Below are 26,867 nucleotides of genomic sequence, written 5' to 3' on the forward strand. Positions count from 1 at the left end.
GCAGAGCAAGAAAGGCATTGATGTTTTTTTGCACTTGTCTAAAAATGTAAATAGTGATGAAGAAGAAAAAAGATTTTAACTGTTGAAGTAGTAGTCGTAGTCGTCGTCGCCTAGACGCGTGACGTCACATGTGTTGATTGCGGAAGTAATGCGCGCTCCTCTCAAAATGAAGGTTGAGCGTGTTTGTCAACAGTCAGTTGAATACTAATGCTTCACAAAGAGTTCCCATGAGGTTAGGCTCGCTTCCAGCTAGCTGACGAGGCGTCTACAGCCACGAAAACGACCACTACCACCCACCTATCCCGGTCCTGGTCTCGGTCCCGTTCAGACTTTCTAAGTACGAGTCTGTGGACGCGATGGGGATTTGGCAGTCTCTCTCTGGTCCTCCCGAGAACAGACAACTGGCGGAAAAGACAGGCTGTGAGTATTTTTGTTGCTTACGACACTAAAAAAAACGACTTTTGAGTCAGTTTGTCGAATTATGTATGTTACATTTACAACCTTTCGTGACTAGACAATTAATTAGGTACAGCCGCACTCTGTAATGAAGACAAAAATCCGCATGCGTGCGTGCCTAATATTTTGTGCATCTCATAACCAAAATATTAGAAACTGCTTTCAGTGGGATGCAATGCAGTAGGTAATACATACAGTATATAAATACATTTAAAATGCCAGTGTTGGTGAAAATGTTTTTGATATATTATTATTTTTTTCTTTATGTTGTTTATTCATTTATTTCTAAAACAGTCCCATGACCTTACACACCCGTCCTTTTAAATGTCATATTTTTTGTGGTAAAAAAAAAAAAATATAAATAAATATTGGCATTATTATGTAAATAAATAAATAAATAAGAATAATTTATCATGAGGATGTGTTTTATTTGAGTGGGCAAGCATATCTAATGAAGCGTCCAGTGCGTGTGTGCATGTGTGCGTGCTCGTCATATCAGCCAGCTCGGTTTACCCGTGAATAATTTAAAATTCCATGCCAAAAGCAGTGTAACTGAACTCCCCGGCATTGAATGAAACATTAGACACAACAGAAAATAACTTCTCATATAATATGGACAGGGCTGCCTTGTGCGTCATCGTTTCATACTTTAAGGAGACAGCATGTAGGATTTAGTGCAATCTAGTGGTGAACTAATAGAATGAAATTATTTTTGAAGCACGTGCATTACGGTGCCTCATAGAGACCACACTTTGCAAGCCTACCACCAATTATTGTTTGGAGTGAGCGAAGGAGCAGGAGCTAGCGTGAGGGGCTAGCAAGAACTCGCTGGAGCCGCTAGCAAAAGCTAGCGAGAGCAAAGCAGAGGGAGACAAGCGGCATATTGGGTTCTGCATTCACAATTTCACCTAGTCGTAGATTTTTGGGGAGAATGTATCGCCCGTTATTTTTGAGAATCCATACTTAATTGTGTGTTGTTGTTTTTTTTAACCAATCACTTTTTTGACGTTTTTTTTTCTGTCAAGGCAATTAAAAGAATTGTTCGTTTAAGCCAAGCCCACTACATTGTGAACTCAAACGGGCTTTTGTTTTGTGTTTGCAGTCACCTGTGAGCAGATTGGAGTTCTCCACAAAAGGTTCAAGCAGCTGAGCCACAATGAAGACACCCTGCGGTACTTTGAATTCTTTTCTGTGAGCCGTATGGAGATGAAAGTCTGAAACCTGCCCAACAAGTTGCAATTGTCACACGAGCGCCTGAGTGACAGCAGCGAGGCCTTGCGGGGGGGAAAACCTCGGCTGCCGCTCATGTGTGTCTGTGTTTTGTCCGCTCCAGGAGAGAACACTTCAACGCCATCCACGATCTGGCCTGGAATCCCATCCGAGCGCAGATCATAGAGGCCTTCTTTGACAGGAGGTGGCGAGCCGTGACCACTCAGCATTTGCATGTGTTGTTCTGCAGCAGAATTCTTTACTTTTAATTCGGGATGTCAGGCGATAAAACCTTTTTTATTGTAATTAATCGCATGACTTCACTAGTTAACTCACGATTAATCGTACATTTTATATCTGTTCTAAATGTACAATACGTTTTTATACTCTTGTTAACAAAAGTGTGGGGGGGATGTTAAACTAATAGAAAAATGGCTGCATCTTTTAGTCATTAATACAGTAATTTCCTGAGTTAAAATTAAAAAAAGTGTACTGTACTGTAAAAAACGAGTGTTGAGATCATTTTTCTGCCACTAGATTTGTAAGACGTTGGTGACAGCTCAGTGCATCCGTCTAATCTTTAACGTGATGTAACTTGTGAAATTCTGCACGTTTTTAAAATTGTAAAATACAACTTGACCCCCGTCTCCACAAATATATGCATTATTATTCCATTTATTCCTGCTAAAGTTTGACGTGGACGTGTCTGCTGCGTTGCGACTGGAATTCCCCCAGTACAGGCTCTCCCGTTAGTCAGGGGCGGTCATTAATCGCGTGTTTTAAAAAATGTGTGGCGTTAAAGGAACTTTAACTGAAAATTAACATAATATTTTTGACAAATCTACTTTTAATAATAATAATTTCTATATTTCAGCAATTCAATGAATCCAACAGCCTTTCAACATCAGGGCCTCAGTTGAATCCCCTCCTCCCCCCCCTCACTCTCATTTTTGCAGGAACCTGATCCCGCCCGGCGAGGGTTCGATGGAGGAGATCCACCTGGAGGAGTTCGTAGTGGTCATGTCCCACTTCAAGCCGCCATCACTCAGCATGACGGTTGAGGAGCGGGACGGCATCCGCAGAGAGAAACTGAGATGTGCGCCGACTGTTTTCTTTGGACTTTTCAACGCTTGCTTTTGAAATGGCCCCGCTGTGTGTTTTTGTGCGCAGTTTTATTCAACATGCACGACACGGACAACGACGGAACCATAACCCTGGAGGAGTACAGGCATGTGAGTCAAGTCAAGTCTCATTTATTTCCATAGCGCCAGTTCACAATGAGAATTATCTTCTAAATATATTAGCTAGCTTGACAACAAATCTATTAACTCTCTTGGACTAAAAATGAGTGGATCTTTACTTTTATTTATTTTTTTAAATAGCCCTCAAACTGTGGCTACAAAAACACACTTAAATACTCAAAGGAACTTTTTTATACTTATAAATCATTTATGTATTTTATGAGCTATTAAGTACCTTTATTATGCTACTGTTGCCATTACTCTGTTTTTATATGAAAAATACTGTTTTGATTAAAAAAAATAAAATAAAAAAGCTGAAAGTTGGGTGAGATCCTCTACTTGGGTCAAATTGACTCAACTTTCTCGGTTGTTTTATAGAAAAGGGCCCAATTTCTGACCCAATGTAAAGGATCTGGCCATTTTTGACCCATAAATGGGTCATTTTTGACCCAGTGTGAAATTCCACTCATCTGTCACTTTGTAGCCGTGCGATATTGTTGCCTCAAGATTCAAAGTCTGGACGTTTTTTTTTTTTAGACGATAGCGAATGAAAATAGGTTAAATAAATTTGACTGATCTTGTGGACAGTTGGTGCTGGCATTTTTTATCAATGACAGTGTCATGAAGTAGCCATTTTTTGTTTTTTTCATATTACAAGAGTGATTGAACATGATTTTGGGTTGGTATTGTGTTGATGCGCAAGAGTATATGATATATAAGATATACTAATTTGAACAATAATGGCAGGTTTAGTTATTATTATTATCGATAGTTCTTTGTTAGTTATTCCCTTCTATGTTTTACACACGACTCAAAACTCTCCAAAAAGCCAAAGAAAAAGCGAGCTTTGTCTGTTTGAATACAAATATTCCCGTGCGGGCGCAGGTGGTGGAGGAGCTCCTCTCTCGCAGCGGGCATATCGGCAAGGAAACGGCCGTAAGCATCGCGGACGCCGCCATGTTGGAGGTGGCGGGCATATCCATGGGCCACATGGTACGTTCAGGGCTGTTTGCGACGCTCCTTATTTGGCCGCCCATTTGACTTGACTTGTTACTACTCGCAGGAGCCTGACGAGTTCTACGAGGGCATCACGTTCGAGCACTTCCTTAAGGTGGGTCCTCGCCGTGATCCTGGCATAACAATAACTTCAACATAACAATCTGAATGGGCTTTCTTGGCTGAGTATGTTCAAACTGTTTCGTGCTAGTGCAAAAAAAAAAAGACACGATTACAAACATAAACGCAAAAGTACAAAGTACAGAGAGTTTTAAAGCCAATATGAAGTGTCCAATAGTCATAATAATAACATTATTAATAACTGGTTGTTTGTGTCTCTTGTCAGCTGCTGAACAGCTTCGAGATTGAAGCCAAGATGAACGTTCGTTTTTTGAATATGAATGCATCCACTGTGTGCTACTAACATCTGAACGAGGATAATAATAATAATAATAATGATAAAAATGCTTTGTTGATCTAACAAGAATAGAAACACATTAAGAGTGATGATTAGTGCACTATATACCCTTAACCGCATTTGAATAACTATGCAAATTCATACAGAGCACGCATCTTCTCACATGGTTATGGTCTCGGCTATGGTGGCGTTAGCAATAATAGGACGATACATCAGCCTCTTCAAGCAGCGGTCCAATAATGGCCGTGCGATGTCTATATGCAAATGAGGAGACGATCATGAATTCAAGGGATTGCTTTCATTCATCTCTTCAGGGATTGCATGCTTGTCTTCAAAGAACGCCCCACAACATTAGGTACAGCGACACACGCTAATGACATCCTAATAAAAGAGCGTTGTGTGTGTTATGGTTTTGCATTGGCTGTCAAATATAAAATAAAATGATATAACTCAGAAAAATCATCATGCGGATGTGCCTAATGTTGTGGCTGCTCATACAGCTTCAGCAGTCTGCAATAAATCCACAACTAAATACATGATAACAATAACGGCAAAGTGTTTCTTGTTGAACCGTTTTTTTTTTGCTGTTGTGCTTCACCTCATTATCTCATTAGCCATGGTCATGTGATTCATAGACTGTTTATGATTTTTATGCAAATTGTTCACATTTGTTCATTATAAAGAGCAGGTCAACACACACACACACAAACACAAACAAACCAAGACCATGACCTAAAACCCTAACCCCGGCTAGAAGCCCAAACAATAGAAATACTGTAATGACTCATATTATATATGAACCCATCCGGTCTGGAGTCTGGAGAAGGACTTGTCGTCTGCTGCCCTCTGCAGGACTAAACATTAAATGCATGTTGTTGCACCAAAGCCAGCAAAAATCTTTATTGCAGGTTCTTTTGAATAGTAATACGCTCATTATCCAAATCATTAGCTACACCTGTAATGCAAGAACCTTAATTAAAAAAAAAAACGCTAACATTAAATCTACTTTTTAGCTTTCAAACCTTTGTCCAATTTGTTATTGACATGCAGCAGTATTTGAACTCGAATCATGTTTTGAGGCGTTAAAAAGTTCAGCATTTGTGTCAACACAAATTGCATTTTCTGCTTTCTATTATTGCACTTCTTTGTCCAGATTCAAGTGAGAAGAAGAAACTGGCTTTTGTCCCTTTTTTGTTGAGCTTGTGTGTCTTTAAATAACAAAGAGTTGTTATTAAAGGGAACTTGATTCAGCCGACTTCCAGTTTCCAGACAGCTTGTGATGCCAAAGGGCCTGCCCAGGCCTCTTACGTAATGTCGACAATCTTTGACCTACATCAAAAATGGCCAAGTGGCCTGCAGTCGTCACTTGACTCCATTTTTAAACATTAAACAAAAATATACATTTAAAATGTATTTTTTAAAGGAGCGGGAATTATAAGCCTGTTTCCTCTACTACAGTGTCCCCCAAATACGCACTTATTTGAATTTATTTATTTTTTTTACACTTTTAGTTTTTTTCCTCTTTGTTTTAGAAATTAAAAAAAATTGAAATATACATTTATATGTATTTATATTCTTTAAACCAATTCATATTTTTGTGTTTACCTAAGAAAATTACAGTCTACACTTTTTAATGCATAATGGTAATTACTAGAGTTGTTCATTACCACTTTTTCAGACTGACTCCAGTACGAGTAATCACCGATACTGAGTAGGGCGAGCACCGATACCTTGAGTGTTTTTTTTTATATATACAATTTCATTTAACACAGTGACAACAAATTGTGAACAAAGACCTTTCATTTTGAAGCATATAATGATTCAGCCATGATTTTGTTAACTGCCGCAGAGGACAATTTATTCAATATCAGATTTTGTTTGCCTCAAGTATTGGTGGCTGGTACCGTCAGCCTCCACAAGTACCGATACCTTAAAATACGAATGGTATCCAAACCATCCCTAGCAATTACAGTACATTTAAATAAAAAAACTGTAAACCTGGGTGATATTAAAATTATGCAATTCAGCAAGCACAAACTGATGAAACACAAAATTTATTTGATGAAATACTTCTTCTTTTTTTTTTTATCACTTGCTGACCATATTAGGCAAGATGGGAGTGTCCAGATTGCATCAGCGCATGTGCTAATATTGCATTTTTTGTACTTGGTGGAGTGTCCAGTAATGCATGAGTAGTCGTCGTCTGATTTCTGCAAAATAATGGCGCGACGTGGCGGCGGCCAGCGAGCGTCCAGACGAGTTTCCTTGTGTGCCACGCGTGTCATCAGCACGCAGTCAGACGTCTCTCGACGCTTCCTGATTTTCTTTTGGAGAGCATCAGGTGCAACACATGATGCCTCCAACACACACAAAAAAAAGGATTTTTATTCGGCTGCCGTGCCGCTCGCAAAAAAATGCATTCATATCATAATCACCATAAGGATAAAAATAATAATAATTACCAGCAGTGTCAGTCAGTCAGTGTCTGAAAAATCAAACAATGACTAGCTTAAGCGGCTAACATAATAACGCGACCAGTGACTGAAAGTCAGTATCTGAACCTTATAAGGTTACTACTCACTAACCCAATCAAGCGACCTAGTGACCCGATAGTAAATATCTGACTTTTAAAAATGTGAAAATTGACCCCCCCCAAAAAAAAGACCAGTGAGTGACCTAATTAAGCTTTGGCTTCCTTCTGCCCCTTTTTGTTTACTTTTATTTTACTTGTTCGAGATAATGAAGGGTCGAATCGAAAAAAATAAATAAAACAACCAGTGACTTGCAGTCAGTCTCACCAAAAAAAAAAAAGAAGAGTTTTTTTTCCCTTTCAAAATCAAATTGGCTAATCTAAGTGAAGTGACCAATGACTGACAGTATCTGACCCTCATAAAGTAAACACTGGCTGACAAAAAAAAAAAAAAAGCTGACAGTCAGTTTTTAATCCAATTAAAGTGACCAATGACTGACAGGCAATGTCTGACTTTTAAAAATATGAAAACTGACTGACCCCCAAAAAATAACCAGTACGTAACCTAATAAAGCAACCAATGACTGACAGTCAGTAGTTGACCTAAAGAACTGACCACTGACTATAGCAGTCAGGGGTCTGACCCCCAAAAAAGCAACCAATAACTAGCATAAGTGTCTAACCTAATCAAGCAACCAATGACTGACGGTATCTGACCCTCATAAAAGAGACCAACGACTAGCAGTCAACGTCTGCCCTAATTGAGAAGCAGTCATTGGTCTTTTTGTTGAACCCAATAGACTGACCAGTGACTGTTGGGAGAAAAGCGAATGCTTCAGCAAATAAAGCGACCCGCGACTGATATAATGACAAAAAGTCAGTGCTTTACCAAATAAAGTGACGAGTGACCTCTACCTTTTAAAGCTGCTGGGTTCAAAATGACCCAATATGTGCTATTTTTAACCCATCAGTTTTAGCTAGTAGTCTTTTTTTTTTTTTAAAACGACCTAATAAAGTAAGCTACTGATTTTTTTTCTTTCTTGATTTTTTTATTCAGCTGCTGGGGCGACAATAAGTCCATTTCCTCGTCCCAATTGCAACATGTTGAACATTTCCCAGCATTTGCATAATAAATATTAAATACAAATATCATAAATAGGCCTGATGTCACGCAGTTCGTCTGACGGCTTCTTAGAGTCACAAGGAGGCGAAGCTCCTCCGGCCTCTGCACATTTTACTCTTGAGGCTCCTGAGTTCCCGGGCCACGTTGGTCAGGAACTCCTTGTAGGTCTTGACCACCACGCATCCGTAGACCTTCTGCTGGAACACGTTGTGGGCCGGCGGCTCCAGGACCGCGGGCCCTTCGGCCGGTTCCTGCAGGTTGGGGAAGGCGTCCCGGTAGAAGGCCCGCACCAGGGCCCCCAAGCCCCGGCCCCGTTGGCCCACCCGGTCCAGTTGGACCAGAACCGGACTACCGGGGGCCTGGAGGTCCGCCTGCTGCTCGTAGACGCGCTCCAAGTGGGGCAGGAAGGCCTGCAGGTGGTCCAGGACGCTCTCCACACGCTCGGAAACCTCCAGGCCGGAGATGGCTGGCTCTGGGATGTCCTGGAGGGACGCCTGGCAGAAGACGTCCAACATGTCCCCCTGGGAAGCTTTCTGTAAGGAGAGACAACATTAAGAACTAGAAACAACATCTTTCAGGATGACACCAGAGAGACTCCCAGGAGGTCTGGACTCACATAAGTTTTGATGAGGTCCGCGGATTCCTTCTGCGCGAGTCTGGTCAGCTTCAAGATCCGCTGGAGGGAGTCGGAACACTGACGAGTCCTGATGGAGGCCGCCTGATTGGTGGACAGCAGGAGCAGCAGGAGTGCAAGCAATCCTGGAGAGACAGGTAGCGCACGCGACACGTCATCGACCGCGTCGATGACTCGCCATTTCTGTCTGTCCGGGTCTAAATCTCTCAACTGGCTGTCTGTGTCGCTCTGTCTACTGTCTGTCCGTCTGTCCGTCTCTTATTTGGCTAAGTCTGTCTGTCTATGTCTAGCCGTCTGTCTGTCTGCGTCGCTCTATCTACTGTCTGTCCATCTCTTATTTGTTAATGTCAGTCTGTCTCTGTCTGTCTGTCTATGTCGCTCTATCTACTGTCTTGTCTGTCTCTCTTATTTGTCAATGTAAGTCTCTGTCCAGCTGTCTGTCCACCTCTTATTTGTTTATACTTTATATCTGTCTGTCTGTCGACCTTTCCATCTTGATGCCGATTCTGATTAACAATGCCAAATGAATGGTCCCCCAAATCCTCACTTACCTGTTGGTGTGACCATCCACTGAGTCCAAAGCGGGCGACCAATCATCCTCTTCCAGGCAGCAGCGGGCGTCAATCTCGTCACTTCGGTCACGCTCGTCTCTCTGGTCAGTCTTGGCGAGGCGGCGAGCGTCCCTTGCGTCTCTTCATGTTGCGCCTCGGCTAACTTGTGTTTTTTTAAAGAAGTGCTGGCAAACCGCATGTTTGTCATCTCAGGAAGTGACGTGAAAGGTTTTTGTGAGGCAATCGGATTTCCAACAATTTCCTCCCGGCTGAGGGCTGATGCGGCTTTTTGGGTGGGAGTTTGGATGTAACTTTATTGATAGCGCAAGCGGGGCAATGCCCAAACATGCCCGCTGCTCCGGCCCGGGCTCGGGTCATGTTGAGGCGCTCGTCTGCGTGTCCCCACTTGTTGTCGTCATCAATAATAATAATAAGAATAATGATCAAGGTCATTATAATTAGTGTAGTCGTTTCGAATGTGGCATTTGTTTTATTATTATATTAAAGTAACTTAAATTAGTTTGTGTATCATGATAATTCAATGGACATTGTGCTGCTCATTGACGTGTGCAATTTTAATTTTGTATCAATTGGTTTGCCCCCCCCCCCCCAAAAAAATAAAAAATAAAATAAAAATTCAACCACGGCATTACTCTTTAGACTTAAAATAACTAAGACTATAAAATGTGTATTTTGAGAATCGAGAATGTATTCCTCCACTTTTTTTTTTTTTTTTTTTTTTTAACTGCATGAGAGCATTTTGAGCAGGAAGCAGCGGAAACGTTCTTTCGCAATCTTCATCTTGTTTGTGCGCAAAAGTGGCGTGATGGGGAGAGGGGGGTGGGGGGGGCGGAAGGGCCTGGGCTCGGGCCTGCATGGCCCCGGCACAGTCAGGCTGAGGTCACGCTAGGGCGCCGCCATTTCATCGTGACTCGGCCATTGAGGAAGCGCGCCGCAAAGATGGTCCATCACGCAACACTTGTTAAAAAAAAAATAAAAAATAGTGTACTCATGGCGGCCAACGCCTGTTTTTTGTGGTCACTTCCGCTTGGGGGCACCCGATGACGTCAATACATGATATGATGATTACGATAGTTGCCACATCAGATTTGAAAGGACAAAAAACGTGATAAATGACTCATGGGGTGCATTTTTTTGTTGTCAGCATTGGAATTGTATTTTTTTTTTTAATTGACTCTTTTTTTTTTTTTTTTTTTTTTTTATGTATATTTTCTGTTTAGGTATCATTAATTCGTAGACTGCTTTCTTTTGTTGTTTGTAATGTAAAATAAGAAATAAGGAAATATTATATACTGTCCTATCTGGTTATATTTTATTAATTAACAATGTCAAATAAATGTAATTGCTGTGTTAGATTTAAATGACATTTTAAATGAAAATATTTTTTTCTTTTCTTTTTTTTTAATTTCCATTCATAGTCTCTTTATTCATTTTTTACGTATGATATCAAATTATCGTTTATTACAGTGAGTTTTTTTTTTACATTGAAAGTAAATAAAGTGAAACAGTTGTTCAATTTTTGTCACATTTTTTAATTCCGATGAAATGGAATTTAATTTTGTGTTTATATAGGGATGTTCCACTTTATTTTTTTTCAGAGCGGTTCGAGTATCCAACTCCTGTGTTGTCACTGATACCAAGTACAGATACTAATGCTTTTGATACATAACATTTCCCACACAAAAAAAAACAATGATGATAATTTAAAGAAAGACCTAAGTGAAATTAATGGCAGCTATGATTCTAGTTTCTAGTTCCTGTTTGTAAAACGACTGATAGCTTACGGTAAGGCCTAAAATTAGCCTGGTATCGATACTTGGTATCGGTACTCGGCTATCCCTAATTTTTTTAAGTGTTTCAATTAATCAAAATGTATTTTTTGAGATTTTTTTTGTTCTTTCATTGTAACTTACATTTTAGGCAAAAAAAAATATCATCCAAATGTATTTTTCTAATGTTCATTTTCTTCCTTTGTAATCAAATGCGACGACCCAAAAAGAGATCCAGTTGTTTTTCAACATAAAGTCATTTTTATTTGTGTTTAAACCACACAAGAAATGGTAACCAGGGTCGTTTGGGAGAGTTCCCCTTTATCCATCTTCCGTACCGCGTCACCTCATATTTATATGCCAACTCAATCTCTAGAAACTCACATCATCTGAATCATCTTCATCATGAAAATCATCATCATCATCATCCAACAATTGTCAAGGTCGGAAAGCTTCTAAAACACTCCAGCGAACCGTTTCTTGTTTTGTTTTTTTCAGGATTATTTTTAATTTTTTTTATGTGTGTGTGTTGACGTTAGTAATTTGAAGACACTGAAGGAGCCTCGTAGCACTTTTTGGACTTGTGAAGGCTTCACTTGCACACATAAAAAGGCCTTACTGCACACCAGGAACGTCATCATCATATTGTGATTTTTTATTTTTTTTTAAGTCAATCAATTTTCTATTGCCTTCAGAATTGTTAAATGTGATTCAACTATTTCAAGTCAAGACCACCGAGTTCCAAAAAGGATTGTGAGCCACCGAGAACCCAAGTGAGACGACTCCATTTTTCTCAAAGTTCAAATGACACCTGGTCCAAATCAAGGTTGTGTTCCAATTTTGGCCTACAGGGGGCAGCCCTCCATTGAACTCGCACGTTTCCTGATTCTTGAGTGCGACATTGGGCCAACATCCCAGAAAGTCTCTTTCCAGAAATAGACAGATGACTCATGCGTCATCATTGTTCATGAAATTTCCATCAATTTGATGACTGTTTGGACTTGGCTCATGATTGCACTAAAAAAAAAATTTTTTTAACCAGTTTCTTTCTTTTCTTTTAGGAACAACTAACGACTGAACTGAACTTGTTAGGATGAAATTAGGGATGTGTCAAACAGTCGCAGTATAGCGCCAAATACTTCCTACTATCTTAAGTAAGGTGTTCCACAGGGTTCAGTTCTGGGGCCTCTGCTCATTTCATTGTATCTGCTGCCCATCTTAAGAAAACTTTTTTTTCTCCACTGCTATCCGATGTTCAAAAAATACGCTCCGGCATTGAGACCACTTTTGTTCTGTCTGGAGGAAATCGAGGCCTGGATGGCAGTCAATTTCTTGAATTTCAGTGAAAACGGGGATCTTTGGACTTGCGCCACTATTGTACAAAATATTTTTGATTTGTCTTTTTCCCGTTTGTTTCTTTTCTTTTAGGATTTTTTTTCGATTGACCTGAAGATTGAAGACGGCATAAAAGTGCAAGCGATACCATCCAATCAGAATATTCACTATGGTCCAAGTCCAAGTCCAAGTAAGTGCCATTTATTTAATTTGTCCAAATCTGAAGAGAGCCAAAAACGGTGATCCAGAAGACGCCGTCTTTTGCCACGAATTGAATTAACTGGCAAGATTCAATTGCAGATTATCAAACTGTTTCCTGCAAAACCAGCAAAAATGGAGTCAGCCCACTGCAGTTGTCAGCGGCTCATTTTGTTTGTTGGGTTTGCGACTTTAAGGTGGACTCTCGTCAATTTGTTGACTGTTGTTGACTGTGAGAGGGGAAAAAAGGGGACAAGGCTAAAATTGGCGTAAGAAATGAAGCACCAAACGATTGTTTCTCCCATTTGGTCAGAAATGGAAATTGTGCAACCTGGCAAATATTGTGTCCGTCCGACCCTGAGGTCACAATTAATGCACAACGCCCACTTGACTTTCTTTTTATTCTTTCAGGGTTGCAACATCCTGCTTGGGCACTTTCCATGGGAATAAATGAATGACGACCATTTTAAGCAAATCGATCACATTTGCACTGTGCACTTTTAATGCACTTTGATTCGCAGACATTTTTCAATACAGAATGTATGCGTACCTCTATTCCGTATTAAAATGTGTCTATGAATAAAAGTACAGTGAAGTGCACAATGTCCTTTGAGGGGTTGTATTGATGGAGTCATGTGATTCCTCCCAGTCAATCAGCAAATAAAAGACAGCAAAAAAAAAAAAAAAGGATGAAGTATCAGGTACTAAAAATATGTCTACAGAATATTTTTTCATACATTTGTATTAAGCAATTTTATATATGACTGAATTATAATTTTATTTCCTAAATAAAAAATATAATAAAAATATATAATAATAATAATTTTCTGCCATTGTAATTCAATACAATGAATGAAAAATATTTTGCATGATATTTTGTCTGTATTTTTTTTTTCAGTTTGGAAATTCGATTTTATTGACATTTCTTACTTTGTTTTTTACGCTAATATTTTTAAGAGTTTATTTTTTGCCATGCTTATTTGATATTCTAAAATGAATAAACACACGAGTCATTAATAAGTGCAAAGGTTGTGTATTATAAGTTAATTAAATCAATACATTAAAAATGTGATGTGTGAAATACGCCAAATTTGGGGAACAAATTAAAAAGTGAAAAAAGAAATGTACAGTTAATAAATACATGAATTCTATACGTAATTAAATCAATAAATGAAAACTTTAATTAAAATTTGAAGGGGGGAATAATTAAAAACTATGTGTATTATAAAAAATATATATATATTTATAATACACTAATTAAATTTGGATGATGTTTGTAATTTGTTTAATTTCTTTTACAGGCTTTATATTCTGTTATTATAATTTGACACAAGAAAGAACACATTCATGAATAATTACAGAAATTGTGTGTTGTTAATTAGATATTGTCATTAAAATCTAAATAAATATAATAATTTATTTTTGTAATTTTTAAGTATATCAATGAGGGAGCTAAAAAATAGAGGTTCTCAAAATTTTTCAAAATAAAATATCAAATATCAATTATATTTTTTTCTTTTGCTGTAATCACATTTGCCATTTTTAAAAAAAAAATGCTGACATAAAACAAATTCTGAATTTAAAAAAATAGATATTTTGGAATTTTCCCATATTTGAACGCATGTTACCTCAAATTTGAGTTCCCAGAAAGAGTGTCCAAGTCGTAAAATCTCATCATCCAAATTGCAACCCCAGTTAATAATCCACAAATAATCCCACGCGCCTGCGTGCGTCCTCCCGTCCACCAGTTATGAGCAAATCTTTCACGACTACACTATCGAAATCAACCAAACTTGTAAGCTCCGTCACGTGAGTAAATAGACGGACGGGTGTCGGTGGGCGTGTTCTAACTATATGCTCAAGTACAAATATTCATATCAAAAAACAGCACAATTCTCACCATTGGTCATGTACAACAAGTTCGATGAGCAAATGGAAAAAAAAAAAAAAATGAAATCAAACTTTAAAAAAAAAAAAAAAGGCACGACAACTGAAAGAAAGGCATATGTGAACCTATCGTAGCTCATGGGGGTCTTTTTTTTGGGGGGGGGGGAGGGGCTTAAAACCTAAAATGCTGATGACCACTTTATTTACAAACAGAGCCATGCGTCATGTGTCCCTAATAAAGTGCATGCAATGAGAAAAAAGCCATGACGCCGCAACGCTTGCGTTCACATTCCGGAAAAACAAGAAGAAAAATCAAGAAAGCAGCTCGAGACCAACCAGAAGATGAGTTTGGAACCAAAAAGACAACAAGAAGAAGAGAGAAGAAGAAAGACTAGCTCTTTGACTGCCAGACGTTATCAGAAAAGGGATGCTGTGGGCGCCAGCCGATTTAAGCATTTTTGACTGATCTTTCAAGGTTCACAGAAAATTATGTGTTTGGACTATGGAAACACACATACTACCAAATGAAAGATTGGACTCTCATCTTTCATCAGAAAAAAAAGTTTGTTTCTACCTTATTCCGTTTTTCAGTAATCAACAATAGAAAATGGTTAGTTTCATCTCTTGTTTTGAAAAAAACGTATTTTAACGTCTTTGGCACTCCTCCATAGGATTTTACTAAACGTTATTTAATTTTTTTGGCAGTCAAAGAGTTAGAAGAAGAATCAAAAGAAAGACCAGAAAAAGATGACAAAGAAGGAGAAGAAGAAAAAAGGATGAGAAAAAGAAGAAGAAGAAAGACCAGAAAAAGAAGAAGACCACCAGGGGTGGTGTCGGGGGTGTCCGCAGCTCACATTCCACAATGTCCTGGACGTCGGGGTGGGCAAATGTTTTGTGCTCAAGGGCCACGTTTGGGTTTTGGGACCTCACCTTCAGCGATGAGGTCAAAAATCGAATGTGGAGGTCAGATATTATCTATTTGATATTGATTTTTTTTTTTTACTTCTCAATTGTATTTTTAATCGTAATTAATCGCATGACTTCAACAGTTAACTCACAATTAATTGCAAATTTTATATCTGTTCTAAATGTACAATAAAATATTTTTTCTGAATTTTCATACTCTTAACATAAAAGTAGCAAAAAGTGTTAAACTAATCGAAATATGGCTGCATCTTTTCGTCATTGATAAAGTAATTTCCTAATAATTCATAAAATTGCGTTAAAATGAAAGATGTACGGTTCTGTAAAAAACGAGTGTGATGTTGATTTGTGTTGAGGTCATTAATCTGCCACTAGATGGCATAATTGCATTTGTAAGACATTGGCGACAACTCTTTTCATATTAAGAGCTATCTAATCTTTAACATGAAGTAACTCGTGAAAATTCTGCAATTTTTTTTTGAAATTGTAAAACACAACTTGTCTCCACAAATATATGCATTATTATTATAAAATGTATTACTGCTAAATTTTGATGCGGACGAGTCGGCTGCGTTTTCAAGTAAGGGGCGGTCATTGATCGCGCGTTAAAAAAATGAATGGCGTCAAAGGAACTTTAAACTAACTAAAAATTAATGCGCCAAGTTTGACACCCCTAACACACACACACACACACATATATATATATATATATATATATATATATATATATATATATATATATATATATATATATATTAGAGCTGTCAAACGATCACATATTTTAATCAGATTAATCACATTTTAGAATTTTGATTAATCGCGATTAATCGCTTAATAAAAAAAGGCTTTTTTTTAATCGACATTTTTTTTCTGCCAAATTTGAAGAGCACCGGTTCATTCATTAAATGCTTTTACATTCAAGTAAAAGCATTTAATGAATCAAACGTAGCCGTCCGCTGTCATGCTAATGGTCAAAATTAATAGTGCGATTAATCTGTGTTAATGCGATAATTTTTTGCGATTAATTAATCAATTAACGCTTTCACTTTGACAGCACTAATATATATATATAATGAGAAAAATAAATAGAAAATGTATTATAAAAATCAATCAATCAATCGGTCAATGTTTGTTCATTACCCAAAATGTCTAAACGAATGCACCAAATAATCCAGCGCTGTTGCTCAGTGGGCCGGATTACGGAATAGATTTGGCCCAGGTAACCCCCAGGCCATACTTTGCCCACCCCTGCTCTACGCACACACAAACACACACACACACACACACGCACGCACGCACACACATATGATGGAGTTCTACTGAAACATATCAAAGTGCCCATTTTAGCAAAAAATTTCCTGAATTATTCACTTCATACCAAAAATCGAGACGAGGAGGAGGAGGAATGATCCCAACAACAGGACTGACAGGATTCCGCGTGGATTGTGGCACGTTGTCGCCTAGAAGCGAGTTCTCCGCCGCTGCCGCAAGGATCCGCAAAATGAAAGCGAGGAAAATGTGGTCCGCTTTCATCTGTTGTCGTCTTTGAGGAACAAGTCCAGAGATCCCAGACTGCCGAAGCCCAGGATGCGAGTCTCGCTGTCGAAGGACAAAATCTCTCGCTCCTGACGCTCCAGCAGGGTTTTGATCCTCTCGCTGCGATCCTTCTGCAGGGCTGAAAGCTCCTCCTCCATCTGCGCACACACGCACACGTTGATGCTTCTTACGGCGCTAAGTGACCAATCACAGTTGAGAGAAAATGCTGCGATGTGATTGGCTACCTTCTGCTCCAGGTGGGCCCTGCGCAGGGAGACCTTCTGCTGGAGCTTGTGCAGCTCTCGCTGGTGTTGGGACTCCATCTGAGACGTGGTCTTGCTCTGGTAGGCGTCCAGCAGCTCCATCTCCTGCTCCAGCTGCCGCTTCAGGGCCTCGCACTCCGACTCTTGCTCCGCCTCCAACCTCATCTGCCAGGACACGGCGGCGCACGGCAAGTTTTTTTTATGACGCGCTGACGACAACCGGGCAGTGAAAAAAAGGTACAGACCCAATTCCCCCAAAAAGTTGGGACGCGCTACAAATGGTGCCAAATGTCAATATTTTGTTCAGAATAGAACATAGATGATGGTAGAAAAAATATGTTGATTGTAAATTTCATGGCGACAACAAATCTCCAAAAAGTTGTGACAGGTAGCAATAAGAGGCTGGAAAAGTCAATTGCACTTAGAAAAAAAAACAGCAAGAAGACCAGTTACCACTAATGAGGTCCATTGGCAACTTGATTATTATTATTATTATTATTATAAAACAATCAAATAAAACGCCACCTTTCAGAGTGGCCTTTTATTGTGGGCAGTCTAAGGCACACCTGTGCACTAATCAGCATCTTGGTATGGCGCACCTGTGAGGTGGGAGGGATTATCTCGGCAAAGGAGACGTGCTCACGATCCTAGATCTAGACTGGTTTGTGAACAATATTTGCCAGAAATGCTGAAGTTTTCGATCATGGAGTTCGACTCGTCAAAAATGGCAGCCGAAACAAAAGTGTTGCGTTTTTATATTTTTGTTGCGTCGGTTGCCACTTTTTGGCTTCAATTTAGCGAAGATTGTGCTTCTGTTGTGCACACTTTGGCCACCCGGGGGCAGTAGAACACAAACACGGATGGACGCAGATGTCAAAGCTCGTCAGTAGCCGCAGTGAAATTGGCCATTCTTCGCGGAAGATGAAGAATGTGTACCCTGCGAGTATTGCTTTCATTTCCGCCTGCGTGTCACGCTTGCTGTTTTCATGTCTGTCGTTTAAAGGATTATGACAACATCCGTCGTTGCGCGCCTTTCCCTGGTCCAAATATCGTTTTGCTCAGAATCAATGCAATCAAGCCAAAAATTCCCAAGGGGGCCGTTTTTTTTTGTGTGCGTACCGCTTGCGAGGCCATCATCTGGTTGATGGAGTGCTCGTACTGCTCGGCCAGCACGGCCAGCTTGCGGGTCTGCTCCTCCTTCAGGCCCTTCAGGAGGCTCTTGTGCTCCCCTTTGGCCGACACCTCCAGCTGGTGGTTGCGCAGCGCTTTGTACTGCTTGTTCTGAACCTTGCACGTGTCCTGGAACTGCTTCTTGATCTGCAGCTCCAGCGTCTGAGGACGGAAACAAATGTATTATTATAATTATTCGGCATTGGGATGAATGGAGGCGCTTTTCAAATTGAAAGTCGAACCACGTCCGCTCAAAATGAAATGTTCCGCTCATTTGTGAAGGATTTTTTTCAATATTCTTTTTTTTTTTTTTTTTTTTTTTTTACAGGAGAGCTCAGTATTGTTCATTCGATTTGACATCATCATTGCGCTCCTTTTTTTTTTTTTTTTTTAAATCCAACAAATCAATTAAAAAAATTTAATAAATGTTTTTTTTTTATTTTTTTAAATACATATACATATATATATATATACACATATACACACATATATATATATATATATATATATATATATATATATATATATATATACCCTTTTTTTTGTATCAATATTCTTTTTTTATTTTGGAGGGCAGCCCCTGTTTTGAGAAAATGTTAATTTTTTTTGTTTTGAAAAAATATTATTTTCAATGCAATTATAATTGGTGTCAATTAAAGGTGGATTTTTGCGATTTGGGGTCATGAAAAAGTCCTATTACACAGAATATTGTGTTCTATTGTGATAAAAACATGGAAGCTACCAAATGAAAGATTAGAGTCTCTTCATTCGTCAGCGGAAAAAAAGTACATTTCTATCTGTTTCCGTTTTGCAGCAATTCTTCATTATTCACAAATCTGTTTAAAACTGTGGGGGGGAATTGAGCTTGTTTGCCACATGGCCCTGGTTGATCTCTTATACTCTGCTGCCACCTGCTGGCCTTTTTTTTTTTTAACTACCATTGCTTCAACCGTTCTCTTCAGTTCAGAGGCTGCATCAAAGCTTTCTGTATGCTCTAGCATAAGAATTTAAAAAAAAAACATATTAATACATTTTTGGGACACTGGTAGGATTTAAAATAGAACGTATTTATACGTTTTTGGGAGCAAATGAGTTAACCAGGTAAGGTAACGGACAACTGTCAACTGCAGAGTAAAATAAGGTTAACAGAAAATGACAAATGAACAAGTAAAATAAATTATGAAGCGAAACAAAACATAAAATATTACATAAATTAATTTTATTTGTGAATATGACCTTTTTTTAAATAATAGAAACGAAACAGCTCAATTTTCTTCAGTTACAGCTGAGTTATCCGTACCCAAAAAACTAGTATAGTTCAATTTAATACAAAAATAATGAGTACAAATTACTCATAAAAGCATACAAAGTTTAAAAAGTTACGTTAGTAGATTATTATTAATCTAGTTGATTATTTTGAAAGTTTGGATTTACAGTGTACAAAGTAAGATCCGATTTTGGGGCACAGAAGTGTATTGCCAACTCTCTTTATTTTTTAGGGGGGGGAGCTGCGAATGCGGGCGACCTTGAGGTCCCGGGGCTGCTGCCTGTGCTCCAGGGCGTGTTTGCGCAGGAGCTCGCGCTGCCGGCGCTGGTTGTACTCCTCCTGGTTCTCCAGCTCGGTCTGGTGCTGAAGCCGCATGAGCTCCGCGCGCAGCTTGTGCAGCACGTGAAGCTGCCGCTGCTCCAGGTCCTGCGTGGCCTCGTCCTGGCGGATCATCAGGGCCTGCTCCATCTCCTTCTGGTTCCGCTTCTTGTTCAGCTCCTGGGGACGGTCGGACACGCGCACGAGTCAACCCGAAATAGTTCTGCGCAATAATATGTGACCTCGCTAGTCTGAACGTGATGAATATTGCATTTGTGGAATGTGAATTATCAAGCAAAATCCAGCCGTTTTTATCCATCTCAGGGGGCGGCCATGTTGCCACTTGCTGTCGACCGAAGATGACATCACAGTTGCTCAGGGCAGGTAACGACCAATCACAGCTCAGCTTCAGAAAAAAAGTTGCGCTGCGATGGGTCGTGGCCCGAGCTCCGAGCAACTTTGAAATGGCGGCCATGTTGCCACTTGCTGTCGACCGAAGATGACATCACAGTTGCTCAGGGCAGGTAACGACCAATCGCAGTTCAGCGTCAGCCTAAAAAAAGTCGCGCTGCGATGGGTCGTGGCCCGAGCTCCGAGCAACTTTGAAATGGCGGCCATGTTGCCACTTGCTGTCGACCGAAGATGACATCACAGTTGCTCAGGGCAGGTAACGACCAATCACAGCTCAGCTTCAGAAAAAAACGTTGAGCTGAGCTCCGAGCAACTTTGAAATGGCGGCCATGTTGCCACTTGCTGTCGACCGAAGATGACATCACAGTTGCTCAGGGCAGGTAACGACCAATCGCAGCTCAGCTTCAGAAAAAAAGTTGAGCTGAGCTCCGAGCAACTTTGAAATGGCAGCCATTTTGCCACTTGCTGTCGACCGAAGATGACATCACAGTTGCTCAGGGCAGGTAACGACCAATCACAGCTCAGCTTCAGAAAAAAACGTTGAGCTGAGCTCCGAGCAACTTTGAAATGGCGGCCATTTTGCCACTTGCTGTCGACCGAAGATGACATCACAGGTGAGCTATGATTGGTCGTTCCCTGAGCCCTTTGCAACTATGATGTCATCTCGACAGCAAGTAGCAAAATGGCCGCCTTCTGATATTGATCAAAACCTATTCACAATATTAATCAGAATACTGATTTTAGACTTATGGGGCTACATAGTACATATATTGTCAAGAATTTTTTTTTGGGAGGGGGGGGGGGGTTGACTTCCCCTTTCCCATGACTTTTGGTGAGAGAAGCGGGATACACCCTGAAGTGATCACCAGCCAACCACGGGGTCCCGTTAAGGCAAAGGAATCGAGCCCCGGCCGTGGCTGCAGTCGGCGGCCGTCACCTCTCTGAGTTGCTCTTGCTCAAAGTCGTGCTTCCTGAGCAGACTCCGCCTCTTGAGGGCGCGGCAGCTTCGCTCGTAGACGAGCCGCTGCTGCGCCAGCAGGTTGGCCTCCTCCTCCGCCTGCGAGCGCTGAACGGTCTCCTTGTGTCGCGACAGACGCTCTTGCTTCTCCTCTTTCGGGGTGCACGGGTCCTCGTTCATCTCCTGGAAAAAAAAAAAATACGACAAAAGCCATCGGTCGCTCAAAGGCGCCCTCTTGTGGTACAAGAAAGTAGGGCTGTACTGGTTGGTTACAACAACAACAAAATTGTGTGTAAGTTCTATTTCCAGCTGATTTAAGATGGTACAGAAGCGTGTTGCATTCACTTTCACAAAAAGGAGAAAAAAAACGACTCCTGTTTTTCGGACTCATTTTGGGGGGGGAGCTTTGTTTTTTTGAGTATTTTTATTTTCTGTTTTTCTGAATATTTTTTTCAGTTTTACTGGCTATTCAGAAAAAAACAGGGGGGGGGAATTATTTTAAAAAACAGAAGAAAAAGAAAAACAGGAAAATAATTATTTTATAAAACAGGGGGAAATTACTCAGAAAAACAGACACAAATATTCAGAAAAAGAGGGAAATGTTAAAAATTAAATTGAAAAAAATACTCAAAAAAACAAAGCTGCCCCCAAAAACGAGTCAGAAAAAACTGCCTTTTTTTTCCAGAAAGGTTTTTCTTTGTGTGTTTGGTGTCTTTTTACTTCTTTGATTTTGTCCTTGCAGAGTCGGTACTCTCTCTTCTGGCTCTCCAGGAAGGACGTCAGCTCCTTCTTCTGCTGAGCCGAGATCTGCTGCTGGATGCGCCGCTCCTCCGCGGCCACCGACTTCATCTGTGAGGGCGAGTAAGAATTGTCGTTGTCGTCATCATCATCATCATCATCAAGGCAATCGTCTTTGTTATCGTTCTCATCGTCAAGATTTTCGGCATCATCGTCGACATTCTTACAATCATAACCATCACATTAGTATTCGCCGTCATTGCCATCGTAATTATTGTCAGTCGTCATCGTCATCATAATTCACATCAATTGTCATCATCCTCAAAATGATCGTCACTCAAATTAACATCATCATCATCATATGATCATCAAAAATCATTGTCATTGTTGCCATCACCCTCTTCATAACAATCATCATCATCATCATCATCATCATCATCATCGCCACATCAGCATCGTCATTGTCCTAATTATCGTCCTTGTCGGTCATCATTGGCGTTCAACCCTTTCCGAGCAGGATAAAAAGCCGCACTCCCGGCGTTTTCACACAATACGGGCAAGCCTGAGCTTAGTAAGAGGAGGCAGAGAAGGTCCCCAACAAACCTAGCATGTTGATCAATAAGAGCAGAATAAAAACCCTGTTTGCTATCGATACAAGCAACTCTCCCTCAGCCCGTCTGACGCTACTTTCAGCTGTTATTAAATGCAAACGTCCCGCTGACAAAACACTAGCATGCTAATCAAAGCACTCCACACCGTTAGCAAGCGCGGTCGCGCACGTACCTCTTTGTCGGTCTGAGCGGCGTGGCGCTTGGCCAGCCGCTCCTGCTCGGCGTAAGTGTTGTTGGCCTGCGTCTCCAGCTCCTTGTGCAGCCTCAGCCGGTGCTCGTCCATCTCGGCCTTGAGCCTGTTCTCCAGGGCAATCAGCTGCTTGTGGTGCTGCCGCCGCATGCGCTTGTAGCCAGACATCTGCTCCCGCAGCTCAAAGTTCTGCTCATGCTCCTGGATCTCCCGGATGACCTGCACAACCACAACAACAAACTTTTGGAGCCCCGCAAACGTGCGGCGCGCAGCCGGAAAAAAACCCGAAAGAAGGCGGCGCAAGGACAAACCGCCGCGTGGTTGCATAAGTGTGCACACCCTCTTAAAAATGGGGTTGAGTGTGATCGGTATGCAACAATCGCATTCAAACTCTGTACACATGCCACCGTTTACAGTTATCGGCTTTGAATAAAGTTCAGCAGTTCATGTTAAACGCAGTCGAGTGGAGAAAATGTGGCACAGACGTGTTCAGAGAGGCAAGGCTGAAGGAGCTGCCGGAATTTCTGGCCAGTACATGTGACAACATTCTCCCATCTGTGTCATGTGGGCTGGCCAAGGTGAGATCTGATCTTACACACACTGTAAAAATTTAAACATGGTAATTTTCCTAAACCCTAACCCTAAAACACTAATCCTAACGCTAAAACCCTAGCACTAAAACCCTAACCCTAAACACTAACCCTAAAACCCTAACCCTAAAACGCTAACCCTAACCCCTAAAACCCTAAACCCTAACCCTAAAACGCTAACCCTAAACCCTAACCCTAAAACCCTAACCCTAACCCTAAAAGCCTAACCCCTAAAACCCTAATCCTAAAAGACTAACCCTAAAACACTAACCCTAACGCTAAAACTCTAACCCTAAAACCCTAACCCTAAAACCCTAACCCTAAAACCCTAACCCTAAAATCCTAACCCTAACCCTAACCCTAAAACCTTAACCCTAAAACCTAACCCTAAAACCCTAACCCTAAAACCCTAACCCTAAAACCCTAACCCTAATCCTAAATCCCTAACCCTAAACCCTAAATCCTAACCCTAAAAACCTAACCCTAACCCTAACCCTAACCCTAAAACCCTAACCCTAAAACCCTAACCCTAAAAACCTAACCCTAACCCTAAAACCCTAACCCTAAAATCCTAACCCTAACCCTAAAACCCTAACCCTTACCCTAAAACCCTAACCCTAAAACCCTAAACCCTGACCCTAAAACCTTAACCCTAACCCTAAAACCCTAATCCTAACCCTAAAACACTAACCCTAAACCCTAAAACACTAACCCTAACGCTAAAACCCTAACCCTAAACCCTAAAACCTAAAACCCTAACCCTAAACCCTAACCCTAACCCTAAAAACCTAACCCTAACCCTAAAACCTAACCCTAAAACCTAACCCTAACCCTAAAACCTTAACCCTAAAACCCTAACCCTAAAACCCTAACCCTAAAATCCTAACCCTAAAACCTTAACCCTAAAACCCTAACCCTAAAACCCTAACCCTAACCCTAACCCTAACCCTAAAAACCTAACCCTAACCATAAAACCCTAACCCTAAAATCCTAACCCTAACCCTAACCCTAAAACCTTAACCCTAAAACCCTAACCCTAACCCTAACCCTAACCCTTGCCCCTGGTATTTCGGCAACCGTCCAGTCAATTTGATGAGGCGGGAAATACCCGGGAGTTAACCCTTATGCCAAAACCTAACCCTAAAACCCTAACCCTAAAATCCTAACCCTAAAACCTTAACCCTAAAACCCTAACCCTAACCCTAACCCTAAAACCCTAACCCTTACCCTAAAACCCTAACCCTAAAACCCTAAACCCTAACCCTAAAACCCTAACCCTAACCCTAAAACCCTAATCCTAACCCTAAAACACTAACCCTAAACCCTAAAACACTAACCCTAACGCTAAAACCCTAACCCTAAACCCTAAAACCTAAAACCCTAACCCTAAACCCTAACCCTAACCCTAAAAACCTAACCCTAACCCTAAAACCTAACCCTAAAACCTAACCCTAACCCTAAAACCTTAACCCTAAAACCCTAACCCTAAAACCCTAACCCTAAAACCCTAACCCTAAAATCCTAACCCTAACCCTAAAACCTTAACCCTAAAACCCTAACCCTAAAACCCTAACCCTAACCCTAACCCTAAAAACCTAACCCTAACCATAAAACCCTAACCCTAAAATCCTAACCCTAACCCTAACCCTAAAACCTTAACCCTAAAACCTAACCCTAACCCTAAAACACTAACCCTAAACCCTAAAACACTAACCCTAACGCTAAAACCCTAACCCTAAACCCTAAAACCTAAAACCCTAACCCTAAACCCTAACCCTAACCCTAAAAACCTAACCCTAACCCTAAAACCTAACCCTAAAACCTAACCCTAACCCTAAAACCTTAACCCTAAAACCCTAACCCTAAAACCCTAACCCTAAAATCCTAACCCTAACCCTAAAACCTTAACCCTAAAACCCTAACCCTAAAACCCTAACCCTAACCCTAACCCTAAAAACCTAACCCTAACCATAAAACCCTAACCCTAAAATCCTAACCCTAAAACCCTAACCCTAACCCTAAAACCCTAAAACCCTAAAACCCTAACCCTATAACCCTAACCCTAAACCCTAACCCTAAGTTATGCACAGTCCGTGGTAGAAGAGGCACAAATCAAAAACAAATGTCAGAAAGCCAATTGTTTTGGCTATTTTTCTTCAACTGGAAATTCGATTTTGCTCAAGGCGGCTGAAATTGCTGCTCCAAATTGCTGTCAGCGTTATTTCAAAATCTTCAGCAAAATAAAAAAATCTGAACTTAAATCAGATGCACTTCAAGTGCAAGTTATTAGAGGGTGTGCACACATTTGCAGCCACAACTTCGGGATTTAAATTATGATTTTTTGACATCTGTTTTGAAAAAAGAAATCCTTTTCATTTCAATTGTGCTGTGCCGTTTGGAGGGCACATTAGCACAGGATTTTTTTTTTTTCAGTATCATTTTTTTTTTTTTAACACAAAAGCATTTAAACAGACTAGAATTTTTTTTTAAGGTGATGAAGAGCGAGGAGGAGGAGGGGAAAATGACATCCATTAACAGGATGTGGTTACCATGACGACGGATGGATGTAGTCATAGCATAGCGCGTGAGTGCGCGCTCCCCTCCCTCCTCCTCCCCTTTTCACACACGCACATGCACGCGCATTACACATTTTTTTTTTTTAACTCTCTTTCTTGTTCCTCTCCATGCAATCGACGGACGAGAGCGACAAGTACCAAAGATGCTGACGATGTGACGGTGACGGTGTTGCGTTCGCGGGTCCCGCAGCGGCGTCGCCGCCGCCGGCTGTGGTGAGAAGAAGGCCGCAGCTGTGGCCCGCTGGAGTCCCCGTGCGCGGCCTCATCCCTTCTTCACGCCGGCAGCATGCTCCTGCAGCGCGGGGGAGGGACGAGGGGCCGAGGAGGAGGCGCGCTTTCAGGCGCTGCCGGAGGTGGCGGGGCCCGCCGGCTGCTGCTTCCCGATCCCCGCGGCAGCAGGCCCGCGTTCCTTGTGTCCGACGTCCGCGAATGCAGCACACGTCCGCCGCGCCGCCGTTGGCCTCACGCGCATCCTGCAGCTCCGCTCAAGCTGCGCGGGCTGCGGGTCCTTTTCGGCCGGCCAAAGCGCATCCTCCGGCGAATGGATGCAAAAGCGAGCACCGCTGCGGGCTGGTTCTCCGGAAGCGGGCGGTGACAAATAATACAAATAATAATAAAGAAGGAAGGGGGGGCGGAGGAGGGGGCGGCAATTACGCAATGCCTACCATTGATAATCGCGGAAAGATGTGATGTAATTTAGTGGCACCGGAGAGGAGGCAGGCTGAGGCTTTCCCCGGGTGACGGTTGCCGCGCTCGGCTGGAGGATGGCGGCGGGTCGCTGGCGAGAGGCGAGTCCGAACATGGTGGCCGAGTGTCCCGATGTGACGCCGCTCGGAGGCTCGGATGTGTGTCCTACATTTACAGCGCACTTGGTCATGGTAGGTGCTTCTCGTGCCTTCTATTCATTTCTTCTCCTCTCTCGCTCGCTCTCTCTCCCTTTTTCTTTTTTTGGTACCGCTTCTTCTTACACTCCCCCTTCCCTTAAAGAGACACGCGCTACTACACGC

The 26,867-nt window shown here is 41.3% G+C and overlaps 3 protein-coding genes across 4 annotated transcripts; 1 reads left to right on the forward strand and 2 right to left on the reverse strand.

Annotated features, from left to right (window-relative positions):
- The first annotated feature begins 6 nt into the window (after positions 1-6).
- Positions 7-5,575, forward strand: tescb (tescalcin b). The gene is made up of 8 exons (XM_077585534.1): positions 7-420; positions 1,559-1,628; positions 1,790-1,870; positions 2,622-2,761; positions 2,836-2,897; positions 3,792-3,899; positions 3,970-4,017; positions 4,249-5,575. Exons 1-8 carry the CDS (start codon positions 357-359, stop codon positions 4,324-4,326), a joined length of 651 nt encoding a protein of 216 aa, XP_077441660.1. The 5' UTR covers positions 7-356; the 3' UTR covers positions 4,327-5,575.
- Positions 5,576-7,655: 2,080 nt separating this feature from the next.
- On the reverse strand, positions 7,656-9,693 carry m17 (IL-6 subfamily cytokine M17). Its single transcript, XM_077585530.1, has 3 exons — positions 9,099-9,693; positions 8,530-8,672; positions 7,656-8,446 (listed from the first exon to the last, which is right to left on the reverse strand). The coding sequence occupies exons 1-3, from the start codon at positions 9,304-9,306 to the stop codon at positions 7,988-7,990; spliced, it is 810 nt and encodes a 269-aa protein (XP_077441656.1). The 5' UTR covers positions 9,307-9,693; the 3' UTR covers positions 7,656-7,987.
- A 1,433-nt stretch (positions 9,694-11,126) lies between these two features.
- On the reverse strand, positions 11,127-26,815 carry taok3b (TAO kinase 3b). Of its 2 annotated transcripts, XM_077585525.1 has the most exons (9): positions 26,526-26,815; positions 25,999-26,436; positions 22,677-22,913; positions 21,876-22,004; positions 21,135-21,338; positions 19,727-19,966; positions 18,151-18,363; positions 17,014-17,196; positions 11,127-16,926 (listed from the first exon to the last, which is right to left on the reverse strand). In XM_077585525.1, the coding sequence occupies exons 3-9, from the start codon at positions 22,860-22,862 to the stop codon at positions 16,762-16,764; spliced, it is 1,320 nt and encodes a 439-aa protein (XP_077441651.1). In that variant the 5' UTR covers positions 22,863-22,913; positions 25,999-26,436; positions 26,526-26,815; the 3' UTR covers positions 11,127-16,761. The 2 variants fall into 2 exon arrangements, with proteins under 2 accessions (XP_077441651.1, XP_077441650.1); XM_077585524.1 differs by lacking the exons at positions 25,999-26,436; positions 26,526-26,815 and having other exon boundaries at positions 22,677-23,397.
- Positions 26,816-26,867: the final 52 nt, after the last annotated feature.

This window comes from Vanacampus margaritifer, chromosome 14, assembly GCF_051991255.1.
Source record: "Vanacampus margaritifer isolate UIUO_Vmar chromosome 14, RoL_Vmar_1.0, whole genome shotgun sequence".
Classification (NCBI taxonomy): domain Eukaryota; kingdom Metazoa; phylum Chordata; class Actinopteri; order Syngnathiformes; family Syngnathidae; genus Vanacampus; species Vanacampus margaritifer.

What these genes read in the sequence shown, in the direction of transcription:
- tescb (XM_077585534.1), top strand. Translation starts at nt 357, where the DNA reads ATGGGGATTTGGCAGTCTCTCTCTGGTCCTCCCGAGAACAGACAACTG. An exon ending in GCATATCCATGGGCCACATG is followed by an intron (nt 3,900 to 3,969) that starts GTACGTTCAGGG and finishes TACTACTCGCAG; the next exon opens with GAGCCTGACGAGTTCTACGA. An exon ending in CGTTCGAGCACTTCCTTAAG is followed by an intron (nt 4,018 to 4,248) that starts GTGGGTCCTCGC and finishes GTCTCTTGTCAG; the next exon opens with CTGCTGAACAGCTTCGAGAT.
- m17 (XM_077585530.1), bottom strand. Translation starts at nt 9,306, where the DNA reads ATGACAAACATGCGGTTTGCCAGCACTTCTTTAAAAAAACACAAGTTA. An exon ending in GTGGATGGTCACACCAACAG is followed by an intron (nt 8,673 to 9,098) that starts GTAAGTGAGGAT and finishes CTGTCTCTCCAG; the next exon opens with GATTGCTTGCACTCCTGCTG. An exon ending in CGGACCTCATCAAAACTTAT is followed by an intron (nt 8,447 to 8,529) that starts GTGAGTCCAGAC and finishes CTCTCCTTACAG; the next exon opens with AAAGCTTCCCAGGGGGACAT.
- taok3b (XM_077585524.1), bottom strand. Translation starts at nt 23,096, where the DNA reads ATGTGTACAGAGTTTGAATGCGATTGTTGCATACCGATCACACTCAAC. An exon ending in GCAAGGACAAAATCAAAGAA is followed by an intron (nt 21,339 to 21,875) that starts GTAAAAAGACAC and finishes TTTTTTTTCCAG; the next exon opens with GAGATGAACGAGGACCCGTG. An exon ending in AGCAAGAGCAACTCAGAGAG is followed by an intron (nt 19,967 to 21,134) that starts GTGACGGCCGCC and finishes GACCGTCCCCAG; the next exon opens with GAGCTGAACAAGAAGCGGAA.